Source organism: Amblyraja radiata, chromosome 4, assembly GCF_010909765.2.
Source record: "Amblyraja radiata isolate CabotCenter1 chromosome 4, sAmbRad1.1.pri, whole genome shotgun sequence".
NCBI lineage: Eukaryota > Metazoa > Chordata > Chondrichthyes > Rajiformes > Rajidae > Amblyraja > Amblyraja radiata.
This window is the reverse complement of record NC_045959.1, coordinates 41,292,402-41,309,142: the sequence shown is the minus strand read 5'-3', so window position 1 is coordinate 41,309,142 and position 16,741 is coordinate 41,292,402. Positions and strand designations below refer to the sequence as shown.

The following is a 16,741-nucleotide window of genomic DNA, read 5'->3' as shown; positions in this document are numbered from 1 at the left end:
TTCAAAAATCTGAAAAAACTTTTCATTGAAACGAGATGGTCTCGCTGATGATGTCACAACGGGCCTGCTTCGCGCAGCCTGCACTGTGTTCCACACGCTGCAAGTGACGTCACTCGTTCACCTCGGCCAGCTGCCCTTCTGGATCCTCATGGTGATGATGGTGGGGAGCGGGCCCCTTCAGCACCCCCATAGCGCCGGCTCCGTCAGGCCGCCTGCTCGCTCGCTGCAACACCGGCCGGCTGACAACCCGACCGATCCTTCAAAGCACTCACCGGCCAACCGACAGCTCGAACGATCCTTCACAGCACTCACTGGCCGGCCGACAGTCCGACCGATCCTTCACAGTATCCACTGGCGGGCTGACAGCACGACCGATCCTTCACAGCACTCACCGGCTGTCCAACAGCCCGACCGATCCTTCTCAGTACTAACCGGCGGGCCGACAGCCCGACCGATCCTTCACAGAACTCACCGCCGGCTGACAGCCCGACCGACCCTAATCGTAATCCTGACCCTAGTTCTACATTTTTATTTATCATTTTTATTTAACAGTTCACTTCATAACTTTACAAAGATAAATCAATTGTAAAACATAATTATCAGCAAGGTTAGCATTACCTTTATTCCTTTGAAACCTTACTATTGTTTTGATGTAATTAGGAGGCAGCCATGATCCCAGTGCTCGCTGCCTAGCTACCATGAAACAAAGTGCTTAATTGGTCAATTGGCATCTGACGCAATGTTAAACGTGCATTGATTACACAATTACTACTTGATAAATTGGAGGTATTTCTCATATTTTAAAAATATGTGACGTTTTCTTCTTGACAGGTTTCAGGTATGATTAATAATATTTTTACACAATTTGTTAAAAATTCGGGTAGTTACGTGATTTGGGTCACTAACAAACGAAAAAGCACCTCGGCCCACAGCCTATATAAAGCATTTGGGTGAATTTTATGCAATCAATTGATGCTCAATTAGTATGAAATGAGTGGATTTTATTGTGTGTGTCTTTTCGAGCTAATTCAGGCCACTGTTTCTTTATTTAATGTGTGGGAGTGTAAAAAAAGAGGAGACTTTGATACTGATTTTTATGTAAAATACTTCAATCCCTTTTTAACTTGGCCATTCTGGTTTCCGGATACCGATACAGATCAACAACATTTGAATGCCCAGCCTAGAATGCTAAAATGGAGAGTCAGAGCAAGGGTGTGCTGGTGAAACAGCTTTATATTAATTAACTGTTCAATTGCTGGTATATTGTGACACAGAATATAAAAAAGATTGCACTTGATTTTTTTTTCAAATCGGACCTCCCAAAAGGTTTTACTCAATGGGCTGCTATAAGTAATCTGGATATGAGATTGTGATTTTGCAAATATATACCATTTGGATATTTTGTAGTAACATCACCTCCTGATTCTGGATTAGAATCCTGCTCCTGTTCATGTGAGAAATTCTGCTGGTTGTCCCTCAAGAATTGTGTTTAAGTTACCATTATCTAAACCCACCCTTTTATCAAAATGGTGACATAGCCAATTTTTATTGGGTCCAGTTTAGTACCGTACTCTCATTTTTGTAAAGCTAGAAGTCGATGCGGGCAAGTTAAATGTTCGCACTGATACAGGTTTGAAAATGGGGTTGAGCCATTTTATTCAGAAGGAGAACGTTAAGGGGCTGTCCCACTTGGGCGACCTAATCCGCGAGTTCTGGCGAGTTTGCCCTAGACTCGTACTCGCAGCATGGTCGACACAAGGTCCTAGGAGGTTTTTGTAACTCTCCTTTATGCTCGAGAGCAGTCCCCGTGTACTCGAGGCCTCAGCTAGGTCGCGGCGTATTTTTCAACATGTTGAAAAATGCCTGCGAGTAAAAAAAGGTAGCCATGGAAAAAATCTATACTTTTTTTACTCGTAGGTTCAGTCGTAGTAGGTCGGCATGTTAGTCGTAGGTAATCGAGGGTAGTCGTAGGTAATCGAAGTCAAAGGTAGTCGTAGATAGTCTTCATCATAGTCGAAGGGAGGTCGAAGGAGATTGAAGGAGGTCGTCTTCACTCCACTATTCGGTGTCCAATTTTCCCGAAGTTAGTCGAAGCTAGTCTTCAACGTAGTCGAGGAGGTCGTCTACATAGTCGAAGGAGGTCTTTAACATGACATTTTTTCAAACTCTCTTTAAACTCTTCTAAACTCGCTAATTAGGTCGCCCAAGTGGGACAGCCCCTAGATTTAAAAAAACTTGCACTGGATGGCAAGACACTTGCATAATTTTACCATCATTTGTTATGAACGCATGTGTCTACTAAAGAAGTTTGTAAATAGCCATTTTCAGATTGTGTAATTAATGAATTTGAATAGTTAAAATGTATTACTTTTTTGAAGTGAATTGAATCCAAACTAATTCTCAAATTCATTCCCAGTATTTAAAAGAAAGCAAAACTGAAAAATAAGATAATCTCATTTCACAGCACATCTTTCAAATTGTGAAAATGAGTATGTTGTTTGTTAGTCCTCATTTATGTATTTCGAGAACTTAATGTTTCCATTCAGATTTACAATTTTAATAGGTAATTAATTCCCGTCTTGCTTGTAAATGGAAAGATATTTGACTTTTTTGTATTACAGGTGCACAACCTTTTATCCGAAAGCCTTGGGACCAGACACTTTTCGTAATTCAGAATTTGTCGGTCTTCGGAATGGAAATTTTTTAGCGTAGATTTTAATGGCTGGCTCAGTGGTAGAGTGCTCGGCTCATATCCGCAAGGTCGCGAGTTTGCGCCTTGATCCTGGCAGTTACTCGATCGCGAGTTTGAGTCTTCAATGTCGTTTTTTCTTGCAGAATAAATGTTTGTATGAAATACAGTGTAGGAGAAGTGTACTGACTGTGTGGGCAGAACTTTGGAAGTGATTGCCCACCAGTCTAAAAAGCCGCTGTGTCTCCCTGTCCCTGGGATAGCAGGGGGCGATCAAACAGCACAATACCCCCCTCCCCCTCCAACTCCAGAGGAATCCGCTCCCCGATGGACCGCTACCAAAGATCATAGAGTAGCTCCTCTATGATCTTTGGCCGCTACAGCGACAAGTGGCAGTTCGCCCACAGCCCGAGCTGCGCCCCCTCATCCGCCACCCCAAGAACAAGACGTACCTTGCACACCATCAGCTTCTGCCCCTACGTGTTCCTCTGTAGTTGGAGCGGGGCTGGGCTGGAGTTGCTGCTGGCTGTGGGTCTCTGGGATCTCCGTGCTTGCGGTGGGCCTGGTGGTCGGTGTCCAATTGGTCCTGACACGGTCCTGCTGCAATCGCCGACGTGAAGACAGTGCAAAGCCCCCGCGCCGGTGCAATGGGCGGGGAGCTGGAGAGGGGAGGGAAGGGGTCACACACATGGCCGGGAAGCAGAGGGGTGTAGGTGGGGTGATACTGAAGCGAGCGACAATCTGCTGCTGCCTGCCCCGCTGAGTTAAAAAGTTCCCACGCAAGACTCACGAAACACTGTATATCATGAGTCTACCGTGGGAACTTTTTAATTCAGCGGGCAGGCAGCAGCATATTGTCAATTATTAACCCTCCCGCGCAATATACCCTCATCTTCTCTTTTATGAATGGGGATTTAGTTCCCCTTTCTTCGAGGACCGACCGGAGGTTCCGCTGTCACCTCTGCGGGCCGCCCTCGGTGAACGTTTTCAAGGACCTTTCTTCAAGGACCGAAAAAATGGCCGCTATTCGGAGGTTTTCGTTATTTGGATCTTCGGATAAAAGGTTGTGCACCTGTACATGAATTTAAGATCAACATTGCAGATATCCAGAAGGGAGCTGCTATTTTTAGATACACTTGTACACAACAGAAAAATCATGAGAATAAGTCAGTCAATAGGGAAATCTGATTGCAGTTAGAAATACGGACCATGGAAGCCAGCTAGGATTTCCCCCATTCCCAATATTTCCCGTTTTCCGATTTACCGCCAGGTAGAAATTTACTTGGACTTTGTTAATACTGTGAAGTTCAATGATCTGCGATGAGTTTTTACCAATAATACTTACAAGATTGTATTAATTGTTTTAAAATTTTGTTTGCAGTTAAAGCATGAACCCGTCTGTCAAAAAAATGCAAACAAGAAAAGGAAGACCTTTAACTCCAGTAGACAGAGAGCCGAAGGAACTGATATTCCCAATTTAAAGCCTCTAAAGCCCAGGGTAGGTAAACTTAAAGCTTACAAAACTTTATAAAGTGTTGTTTATTTCTGCCAAAAAAGTAAATATGTTTTAAAACTCGAATTGAGTTAACAATTTTGCATGCTCATGAAGTGAAACGTTCAGACTGGATTTAATTCATTTCACTTGCACTTTATGTGCAATGTGACGAATAAACCCGTATTGTATTGTATTTGCATAATATATAATGGGATGCATATTCATTAAATGTATAGTTGAATTGGGGGAATATATAGGCAATATGTATATTATAGAAGGCTTAGTATACATGTTGTATCATGAACCAATGGTTAATATCATGGATATTAACGGGATGAATTGAAGTGAGAGTTGGCAAGTGAGAGTTATATAAATGTTCTGTTTAAATTGGTCATTGTATCTACATTAAATCAAATGAGTCCAATATCCTGTGACTGGCTATGTTTTGCGTAGAAAAAAGTTTACTTCCCTCATTTATTTCTGGAGCTTGATGATCAGGATGTGATTTCCGTTCTGACCCTGACCCTCACCACTGACGCGCCACAGGATTCTGCACTCAGTACTCTGCTCTACTCCCTGTACACCCTTGACTGTGTGGCTAAATACAATGCCAACCCAGTCTTTAATTTTACTGATGATACCACTGTAGTCAGCCAGATCAACAACAATGATGAACCGGAGTACTGGAAAGAAATAGGGAACCCAATGTCATGCAATCAGAACATCAAGCTCATAAGGTAGACAAAAATGCTGGAGAAACTCAGCGGGTGAAGCAGCATCTGTGGAGTGAAGTTATGGGTGACATTTCGGGTCGAGACCCTTCATCAGACTGATGAGGGGATGGGGGGGGGGGGGGGGGGGGAAAGAAGAAAGGAAGAAGCGGAGACAGTGGGCTGTGGCAGAGCTGGGAAGGGGAGGGGAAAGAGGGAGAAAGCAAGGACTACCTGAAATTGGAGAAGTCAATGTTCATACCGCTGGGGTGTAAACTACCCAAGTGAAATATGAGGTGCTGCTCTTCCAATTTACGGTGGGACTCACTCTGGCCATGGAGGGTGCCCAGGACAGAAAGGTCGGATTCAGATTGGGAGGTGGAGTTGAAGTGCTGAGCCACCGGGAGATCAGGTTGGTTATTGCGAACTGAGCGGAGGTGTTGGGCGAATCGATCGCCAAGCCTACGCTTGGTCTCACCGATGTAGAACAGCTGACACCTAGAGCAGCGGATGCAATAGATGAGGTTGGAGGAGGTGCAGGTGAACCTCTGCTGCACCTGGAAAGACTGCTTAGGTTCTTGGATGGAGTCAAGGGGAGGGGGATAAAGCGACAAGTGTAGCATTTCCTGCGGTTGCAAGGGACAGTACAGGGGAGGGTGTAGTTTGGGTGGGAAGGGAAGAATTGACCAGGGAGCTACGGAGTTATAGAGGGACCGGTCTCCGTGGAAAGTCGACCGTGGAAGAGATGGGAAGATGTGGCCAGTGGTGGGATCCCATTGGAGGTGGCGAAAATATCGGAGGATTATCTGTTGTATGTGGCGGCTGGTAGGGTGGAAGATGAGGACAAGGGGAACTCTGCCATGTCACGAGTGGGGGAAGGTGAGGACAAGGGGGACTCGAAGGTGAGGATAATCAAACTCATAATGTCAGCATCACTAAAGAGTTGGTTGGTGACCTAAGGAAGCGAGGAGATGAATGCAAGTATGTCTTCATCCATAAAGCTGCTGTTAACAGCCTCAAAATTCTAGGCATCCATATGGCCTACAATCAAATTTTTGTCCCTTCACACTGAAATCTTTGTCCATTCACACTGACGCAGTGATCTAGAACTTGCATTGGCAAATTTACTTTAGGCATCTGAGAAGATTTGGCATTTCCATGAAGATTCTCTTAAGACTTCTATGGATGCAGTGTGGAGAGTATTCTAACAGTATGCATCTCAGCGTGGTATAGCATGTGCTCTTGACTGTCTGAACCTGTAAAGAGCGGTGAATGCAACCCAGTCCATCACAGGCTAATCAATTCCTTCCATCCAGTCCATCATCGCATTGGGAAGGCTGGAATTATCGTCAAGAATGTCTTCTATCCTGGTCATTCCCGCTTCTCTTTTTTACCTTCTGGGAGAAGATACAGGAGTTTGGCAGCCCTGAATTTAGGCCTAAAAAGCAGCTTCTGCTATCCAACCCCTGAACCAAATGCCCCTTCCACGCCCCCATCCCAGAGGTACAGCCATGTACCTCTACTGTTATCTCCACCTAATTCGATTGTTTCATGGCTGCACTTTAGCAGTGTTTTCATTACTTATGATTTTACTTCGGAGTCACGTGAGTGACTACGTGAAGAAGGGCCGTCTGTCTGCGTGCGCGTCATTACGTCTGAACGCAACGCGCGACGGACTGGCAGAGGCACTGTGTCCTCCCAGTCCGTCCGGATGGGCAGGTAAGGGAAGTTGAATTACTTACCTGCGTTCTTTCGGGCTTGAAGCTTTTTGTAGTTTCAGGGCCCAGATGTCGAGGAGACGGTCCGCGGGGAAGTCGGCTGCCGAAGACCGCAGCATTCCCAGTAGCGGGCGACGGTGTTTCCCGACATAGCGCCGGCAGAACCTGTCCAAAAGGAGACTTGTTGCAGGAGGAGCTCCGTTGGTGGTCCTGCAGTACGGGAAAAACCACCCGCAAGTCAAACAAACCCATTGACTCAGATTAGTCCGGGGGGAAAAAGGGATACCCTCCCTCAACGGAGAGCATCTGAGGACGACTCTCCCACATGGAGCAACTTTTTGGAGAAGTTGCTCTAACAATGACCTGCTCTAAAGGAGGGAGCTGTGTCAGCCCGGGGCCTACAGCAGGCAGTACCGGGAGCCTGGGGCACACATGGGGCAGCCCAATGTCTTCCCCATTGGAGGGGGAAGTACATATGGAAGAAACCACTCTGATTCAGAGTACAAAAGCAGGGGGGGGGGAAACCTTCCCAGGGACAAGCAGAAGAAAGGAAGTAAGTAAGTAACTTTTACTTATATAGCACTGTTTAAGTTAACTTGCATTGACACCAAAGTGCTTTACAAAAAATAAATAATAAGCACAAAAGACAAGAAATACTTCTGCAATCATCCAGGTTCCACTGGGTGCTTCCCTGGATAGAGATCTAGCAAATGTCTCCTGCTATGAGGAGAGGAGCATTCACGGTCAGTTTCAGTCTGACCCAAAGCAAGAATCACATTTAGGCCCGCTGGAGGGGCCATGTCAGCGCAGGTATCCTCAGGGGCCTGTGGCAGCTGCCTACAAATCTCACTCTCAGTGCAGGGGAGTGTGAGTGATCAGTAGGTAACTGATCTCGAATTAAAGTGTGAACATACTGAAGCACATACATATGGCCTCAAGAGACAGCAGTTGGCAGAATATTCGCACAAATGCCGACAAGGGAACAGCGCTATCGGGGTGACTTTGGAGAAACCAGCCGCCGAATCCTCTCTTCAGGTAAGACCAGAAGAAGGAAGCAAAAGCTGTCGGACCAATCAAGGTACCAACAACAAGCAAAACTTCATCAGTAGGCGGCAACACACCCCACACCTCCATAGGGGGTAAGCAGTTCACTGAAGCCGGTGGTAGCTTGAAAGCTGGGCACGGAAATATGATCAGAGTCGTCTTTCAAGGCAGACTCAGAATTATGGCCAGAATTGTCCTACAGGGCAGGCTCAGTATGATGAGATTTTCAGACCATGACCCAAGCAGAGGTCAGGAGAAACATGGAATCCACACTCCCTACCAGTCCTACTCCCAATCAAGGAGAGAAAAGGAACCCGCATCAGGGGCCTTTGGGCTTACCACAAGACCACTGGTAGCCATGGAGGTAGGTGGGTCTGGGTTTACTGAAACAAGGGATTGTGGACCAGTTACATGTTGGTAATTTTACTCTTGTGTTTTTGTTCAAAATGACAATAACATGAATTTCAGATCTGGTTTTAAAAAACAGATAACATGTGATTATTTTTTACTGCACAACATACATAGGTTCCAAGCAGACTTGGAACTCGGACCGGAGTTGTCTTCAAGGCAGGCCCAGTATTTTGGGCAGGATTGCCTTCCAGGACAGGTGACGGATGGAGGATGTCACTTCATCCAGGTTTAACTCATTTGTGCAGTACAGATTTTCAGAAACAGCAATTTTTTGTTACGGTCTAACTACTGTTTTATAGGAGCTTCCTATAAAATGGTCACATGGCATGCATCGACCTTAAAGATGCATACTATTCGGTGTCTATTCACTAAGAACAGGAGATATTTGAAGTTTAACTGAATGGCATGGCTCTGCCAAATGGGTTGACATCAGCTCCTAGACTATTGACTAAGCTACGGAAACAAATTCTGGGACTACAAAGGTCTCCAATCCACATAGTAATGGCATATTTGGAGGACATTTTCATTTTTGGAGTCACCGAGAATTGGCAGAAGCATCAGTCAAAGCAAACCAAAACCCTGTTTGAAAGAATTGGTTACCTCATCCATCCAGTTAAATCAAAATTGACACCTACAAGGGTAATTGATTACCTAGAATTTACTATCAAAATCAGTAAATATGTTGGTGACTTTGCCTAGGGGCAAACGACAATATTAATTAAGCCTGCTATGACCTGATAGTCAAATGCTAGCCATCTATCAGGCAAACAGCGAGTGTAATTGGCAAATAGTAGCTGCATTCCCAGCAGTACGTCACGGGCCCTTGCATTACCAGAATTTACAGCAAGCAAAGGAACGAACACTCAGATTCCATGCAGGCCAAATTGGCAAACTATGGATTGCCAGCAGAGGCCATTGTTGAATAACTATGGTGGATAACGAATGGGAGACGGCTCAAGGGAAATTTTGCTCGAAAGCCATCGGGGGTTCTTCAGACCTATGCAAGCGGCTAAGGATGGGGAGCCATCAACACAGTCTAGAGCTGTGGGGGCAGATGGAATGAGCAGGAGTCTGTAATTCCCCAACACATGGAATCAATTACCCAGAATTGTTGGGGGCACAATATGGACTCAAGGTTCTCTGTAACGATATGCAACCGGTGCTTGTTCAAATTCAGATTGATAACACCACTGCGGTGGCATATATCCATTAACAAGGGTGGTGTAAAATCTGTATCTTACGACAGATTGTCGAACCTCATTTGGCACTGGTGTATCGAGAGGAATATTTGGGAAATCTACGAGGTAGATATAACACGGTGACAGATGCTGGATCACGAATGTTTAATAACAACACAGAATGGATGTTGAATCCGACAGTATTTAACGAAATAACTACACGATTTGGCATACCAGATGTTGATCCGTTTGCATCTAGACTAAACCATTAGTTACCCAGATATGTGTCCTGCGAGCTGGATCCAGGAGAAAGGCAGTGGATGCTTTCTCCCTCAATTGGGGAGGAATGTTTATGTATGCTTTCTGCCAATTTGTCTCACAAACTGATGCTTGACAAAAATCAAGCAAGACTAAGCCACAGGCATATTGGTAATGCCAGATTGGCCTACTCAAGCCTGGTCCTCAAAAATTTTGGAAATTATAGTCCAGCCAGTTATGGCTGTACCCAAGAGCAGGGACCTCCTAGTGAACCCAGTTACAGGGAGCAATCATCCACTACATGAACGTATTAACTTGTTGGTCTGCAGATTCTGAGGAGGCCATTTCAAGGCATAGGACTGTCCGAACAAATACAACACAGTTCGGATAACGGATGTCTTGGAGTTCCTATCAACTCTGTACTATAACTATAAACAAAATTATAGTGCAATCTATAGTGCCAGAGGCGCACTCTCCTCCTATCTGATGCCAGAAGCAGGGCACGGTTCGATAGGAACGCACCCCTTTACAACAAAATTCATGAAGGGAATTTACAATTTAAGACCTCCAAGGCCAAGGTACACGGGCACATGGGATGTGAGCGTGGTACTAACCCTACTTTGACAGTGGGGACCGCCCATAACTAACCCTGAAGGTGGTATGCTGACAAAGAGTCCAGACACTGCAAAAGCTACGGTTGGACTACATGACCACCAATATGAACAACATAACTTTCCTAATCAGTAACCTGATAATAACAGAGCAGGCCAGAAATGCCAGGGATGGAGAACCGGTTCTTGGCATATCCAGAGGACCAACGGTTCTGTGTGTGGTAACATACTAACACCACTATCTGAGAGTTACGGAGAACCTCAGAGGCTCAGAACAATCGGTCCTCATCAGCCATAAAAAACCACACCAAAAGGTGTCAACTCAAACCATCTCCAGATGGTCAAAAGAGGTAATGACGGTAACAGGAGTAAACATTTATATGGTTAAATCTTACTCCACCAGGGCTGCATCTACGTCGGCAGCAAGAGCTATGGACGTGCCCCTTGACGACATCCTAGTGGCTGCAGGATGGACGAATGAAATAACGGTCCACTGGTTTTATAACAAACCCATAACCGGACTGGGGATGATTGCACGTACCATTTTAAGTTCTGTCCCTTAGTTTCCCCCCAAGGTTGGGAGAGGTAACTTTTTTTTTAACTTTTCTTTCATTTAAAGCATCAGTGTCTTTACTTAACTACGTAATGTCTGAATGCTTTAATGATTACACGCATCCATGGTCAATCCATTCAGTGTGTGACGCCTGGATTCGTAACCGGCGTAAAATCACAGAGCTTTGAAATCTTCACGTAGTCACTCACGTGACTCCGAAGTTAAATAGTAAGATTAAACGAGAACTTACCAGTTTGAAGTTTGATCTTGATTTTATGAGGAGCTACGATGAGCGATTACGTGCCCACCGCTCCCACCCTCATACTATCAAGGTCATATGGAAGTTCTAGTTTCTTCACAATCTTACTATTCTCAGGTCTTCTTTTTATCTGTGATTTAACACAGCTGCTTTGAAGATTGACGCGCACGCAGACAGACGGCCCTTCTTCACGTAATCGCTCATCGTAACTCCTCATAAAATCAAGATCAAACTTCAAACTGGTAAGTTCTCATTTAATCTTACTATTATACCACAATCTTTGCACCATTCTGCTGTTTTGCATTTGTCTTTGTATTTATTTTTGTATTTCTCATTATTGTTATAAACTTTGTACTCATATGCGCATAAGTAGAGCCAGCATGTTTAGGCGCTAAAAAACTCTGAAATAGGCAGGCAAAAAGGCACAATAAAATTACAAAAAAGGCACGGAAAAGGCATTTATTGACAAAGGCATAAAAAGGCATGTATTTCCACTACCAAAATATGGTTACAAATTATAATATAAAAATATACTGCATTATATGACCAAAGTTGCCTGGTTGGACATAATTACTAGCATTTTTTTCCAAATTATCTGGTGTTAAACTATGCCGTCTGTCAGACAGAATATGCTCAGTTGTGAAAAACTTCTTTCTACCTCAGCTGGTGCATACCCGAAACAAGCTACAGACTCTATATTCATGTCGATATCTTGTGCATTACAACTACCTTTGAGAACTTTAGCTATGTTTTGCATTTTTTCAAGATCTTTGTTAGCTAAAATCACTCTCTCGCATTTTCCTGGTATGTCTTTACCTACATCGCCAGGAACTTTACGAATATCGTCAGTTACTTTGTCGAAAACCTGCAAGTTAGTCACTAATGTTTTGCCACATTTCTCAAGGGAAGTGATAGCTTCTCCCCTCACTACCCACCTCCTCTCCCTCTACCCCCCTCCTCCCCCACACTCTCTCCTCACCTCCCCCAGTTTCTCCTCCCTCTCCCTCAATCCCTCTCTCTCCTCACCTCCCCAGGATCTCAATGTAAACCATCACCAGCAGGGTGGCGATGAAGTTGTACTTGAGGCGTGGGCTGTCAGGGGCTGTCGGGGGAGGGTGGGGCAAGCATCCTGGAGCCGGGGAGGGGGGAGGGCTTGAGACTGGGGGTGGGGGGGGCAAGCGTTCGGGAGCCGTGGGAGGGGGAGGGATTGAGGCGGGGGGGGGGGGGGCAAATGTCCTGCAGCCGGGGATGACTTGAGGCGGGGGCTGTTGGGGAGAGGGTGGAGCATCCTGGAGCCGGGGAAAGGGGAGGGAGAGGCCGAGGGTACCCAGCACTCTCCCGGGCCTCTCCCCGCACCCAGACCTGTGGGGTGTCCTTTGTGATGCCTGTAAAGGCATGCTGAGGACCCATGAGGTGTCCTTTGTGACGTCTATCAAGTAAAGTCGGCAGGTGGGGGCAGGGCAAGTGGGGGCGCTGTTTTATTTTTAAAGTATTAAACGTCACTAACTTGTAAAATATACCATCAATCTGAATTAAACTTGTTTCATTTACATCACAGGACAATGGTGAGTAAGGTGGATCAAAAATTGTAGCGCTATCGTGTACCGTTTTCGTGCAAATACAAACCGGGCAAACAAACGGACAAACAAACGAGATGAGAGTTCTAATAATATAGAGATAGTTAAAAGAAAATGTGATAAAAAGAAAAAGATTAAGATATATCTTTTGAAACATAAACCTAAGAGGATAAAAAATTAGAAATAGCAGTAGGCTCTTTGTGCCTACTTTATTATTCAGGTTCAGTTTAGTTTATTGTCTTGTTCACTAGGGTGCACTGATATTCTTTGTTCACATAAAGCTGCATTTGGAGTATTATGAGCAGTTTTGGGCCCATATCTGAGGAAGGATGTGCTGACGTTGGATAGGGTCCAGAGGAGGTTTATGTGAATGAACCTGGAGATGACATATGGAAGAATAGTACTTTAATCTCGTGACATGATAGAATATAATGAGTTTTCAGAGGAAATTTTGCTGAATGCAAAATTATTTTAGCCATATGCTCAGTTCAAAATTTCTAGCTTCTGGCCAAAGACAGTCAATGTGTACACAGTTGAGAATTTTGGATTGAGTGAAAAGCCACTAACAGGAAGTCAGTAACAAGCTAGGAAAGGTATTAGTTACAGAAAAAACAGAGGAATTGGGGCAGTAAAAGCAAGTATTTACCTAACTGGAATGTATTGCCTGACGTGCAGCGGAAGCAATTTCAATATGAACTTAAAGGGAATTGGATAATGATTGGTGGGAAGATTAGTATACTTATGGAAATGTAAAGTAAAAGATTAATGGGGTAGTCTATTCAGTTAAAGTTGAGCTAATTTGTTTTCTTTTGTGCTGTATTCCACGATTTGTATTCATTGCTGTTTCTGCACTTTTGTTTTTGGATACATTGTGAACAATTACAATTGGAGGAATTGATTTCGGATATTAAAATAACATTGTCTTACAATCTTTTATTGACTTGACAAATGAAAACCTTAGTGCTTTAAAGAAAATCATGAAAAGAAAGTGGATTATAAATGTCCGTCATGTTGCGAACAACAAGAGAATTTAAAATTCCTTCTCAGATTGATTAGTTCATTGGAAATTGTGGTCACTTTGTTTATCCATATTGAAATTTGACTTTTCATTTTGACATGTTGATAATTATATTCTACTGAAGTATGAACAGGAAATAGAATAATGTATGGATTGCATGCAATATATAACATCTAATTCATTTTGATATCCTTTAGCCTGAACCTCCCAAAAAGCCCTCAAACTGGAGACAGAAACATGAAAACTTTATTGCTACCATCAGAACAGCCAAAAAGATTACACAAATAATTAATGAAGGGGGTACTCCTCCACCTCCACCTGCACCGTTATATGATCCAGGTATGGCATTTACAGGAAGTGTTATGAGTGTAAAGACGGCTTTATTTTTTAAATCTTTATATCTTTATTTGATGACAGTGCTAACAGTTTTTTTTACTTGTTCTAATTTTAATGAGGAGGGGGGAGAGGTGGAGGGGGATAGAGGGGAGGGGGGGGCAGAGAGGGGGGTAATGGTGGGGTTGGGGTGGTGGAGGGGAGAGAGTAGGGGGGAGAGAGGGGAGGGGGCAGAACCAGAATGGGGAGAGGTGGAGGGGAGCCGGGCAAGTGAGTGGGCTGCGAAAAGCGGAGAGAGCCCAGAGAGAGAGAGTACAGGGCCTGACTCTCTGCATCTCTCGGGAAACCCGCGGGAGGGGGTGGCGGAAGGGCGTGACTTCACTCGCTGCGCAGGCGTAGAGGGGAAATTTCTTCAAAAGCAAGCCGGAAAGCTCGTAAGTGCTCGTGAACGCCGGTGACCTCCGGGGCACTACGGCCGGCCGCACTCTGGTGCTCGTCGGCACCTCTCGGGTTGGCCGTTGGAGTGCGAGTTTTTTTGGGGGGGGGGGGGGCGGTAGCTCGTGGAATAGAGTGGCCAGCAGGCTGCGCCTTGAAAAATCTGCGCAGCTAGCCGCGAGGAGTCGAGGCATTGTGACGTCTCAGCCGGTTAGCTTCAGCTTAAGTTAGCTTTAGCTTCAGATTGGTGAAGAATTTGAAGAAATAACGAAATAAATAATTAATCAAATTTTCAGATGAGGGTGTTTTTGAAATCGTGAGGTAAATCTCTACTTGAATTTGTAAAAATATAACACCGCGTAGTGTCTCTGAAAAGATGTAAAGACACACACACACACACACACACCACAATTGATATTATATTAATATTATTAATTCACTCCTTTTACCCCATGCCCCACCCTATCCACTCACGCCTAGCTCTCAACTCGCAGGCGCGGCTGAAGAGGTAGGGGAATAGAGAGAGAGGGACACGGGGGCACGGAGAGGGACACGGGGGCATGGAGGCGTAGAGAGGGGCACAGAGAGGGACACAGGCAGGGGAGCTTGCTGCCTTTTGGAGCTGGAGTTTCCGATTTGCGGCATCTTTTGAGTGGGTGGCCCTACTGCTGCGAGCGGGCGGACAGTCAAAAGCAGTGGAGGGCCGGCCGATTGTGGCTTCCGCGACGGGAAAGCCCACCCACCTGCGTGACAGACGATCGGGTGGGGAGACGGAGAGGAGGTCGTCCCCTGTGACAGCCAGGTGGGATCGGGACCACCAGCAAGGAAAAGGCATCATGATTCTCCGTGTCACTGCGATCGCAGGTCTCCATAGACGGCCTCTCCCAGAGGGAGTAATGGCCGCCAGGGTCACCTTTCCATCGCGCTGCTCCGCGCGACGATAAGACAGCCGCCATGTTCTAGAACCCAAGCTGAAGCACGAGTGTACTTCGTGTTCAGCAGCTGGGCTGTGGGCGGGGCTGCAGACGGCCGGGCGAGTGCGAGTCGGGAGGCGACAAAATGACTGTCGGGGGGGGGGGGGGGGGGGTTAACGTAACTTGTCAGTTGCTTTTATCGAGAGCCGGGGGGGGGGGGGGGGGGGTACCATTGTAACGTCATCCAGCTCGTTAGATTTTAAAGAGGTCAGATTGTAAAGTTGAGGGGGGGGGGTTTAAAGTAACTTGTCAGCTGCTTTAATCCAGAGCAGGGGGGGGGGTCTGGACCACGAGCAAAGGCATTGTGACTTCATCAGCTCGCTTCAGCAGTTAGATTTGAAAAATATGTCAGATTGGTGACATATGAATCAAATTTACAGATGAGGGGATTTTTGAAATCATGAGCTAAATCTCTACCGGAATATGTAAGCATTTCACCGTTACCGTGTCGGGTTTTCGAGGAGATGTGAATCGCACACGAAATGACACACAAACACCCACACAGAGTTTTATATTATACTAGACCAAGGGGGACCCGTTGGATCCCGTCTCCTCAAAATAGCGCCGTTGTTTCATGACCATTTCATAGATTTATTTTTTTTCAGTGCAACTCAAGTTTTAGGATATACTAGACTAAGTGGGACCCGTTGGGTCCCATGTTCACACAGGAGGGCTGGTCCCACTACGCAATATTCCACCTCTCCACCAATTCCAATATTAGTGGCCAGTGGAGGGGCTTTCTGGAGTGCTGGTATGGGTTCTCGGGGTGACAGCTCAGTCCCTCAAGCCTGATCTGCTGGCAGCTCACTCACGGCTGGTGGGCTGGCAATTGACTCGTGGCTATTCCTTGAAATTCCATTTCAAGCAGGGTGCAAGGCCACCAAATTCAAGTGCAGTTTCTTACCACATTGAGCAGGGTGTAAGGCCACCAAATTCAAGTGCAGTTTCCTACCACTTCAAGCAGGGTGCAAGGCCACCAAATTCAAGTGCAGTTTCCTACCACTTCAAGCAGGGTGCAAGGCCACCGAATTCAAGTGCAGTTTCATACCACTTCAAGCACTTGATTGACAGGAGAGAGATTCTCAACATTTTTTAAACACTAATAACACTTTTATTTTTCATTGATGGGAAGAATTCTCTGCACCTGCTGAGCAAAGGGGGACTGAGTAAGATGGCCAAAAATCACAGCCGTAAGTGGTAGCGTTTTATCTAAAATCAATATGCAGTGCAAACAGGAAGTAAGTGCATTTGCAGTAATGCCTTTTAACTTCAAGCCAAAGCACCCAAGCCACCATTTGCAGTAAGTAGTGCCGTTCAACTTCAAGCCAAAGCACCCAAGCCGCCATTTGCAGTAAGTAGTGCCTTTCAACTTCAAGCCAAAGCACCCAAGCCGCCATTTGCAGTAAGTAGCAAAGATCTTATAGCGGAGCAAGATAGGCTACTCCTGCGAAATGCAATGGACTGACGTGTAGTACGCT

General features: G+C 45.4%; 1 protein-coding gene across 1 annotated transcript in view; it reads left to right on the top strand.

Annotated features, from left to right (window-relative positions):
- Window positions 1-16,741, top strand: part of zc2hc1a (zinc finger C2HC-type containing 1A) — a 60,317-nt gene that overhangs the window by 8,836 nt on the left and 34,740 nt on the right. The window contains 2 exon segments of the mRNA XM_033019249.1: window positions 4,071-4,187; window positions 13,719-13,860. Of these exon segments, the coding sequence (XP_032875140.1) occupies window positions 4,071-4,187; window positions 13,719-13,860 (259 nt within the window).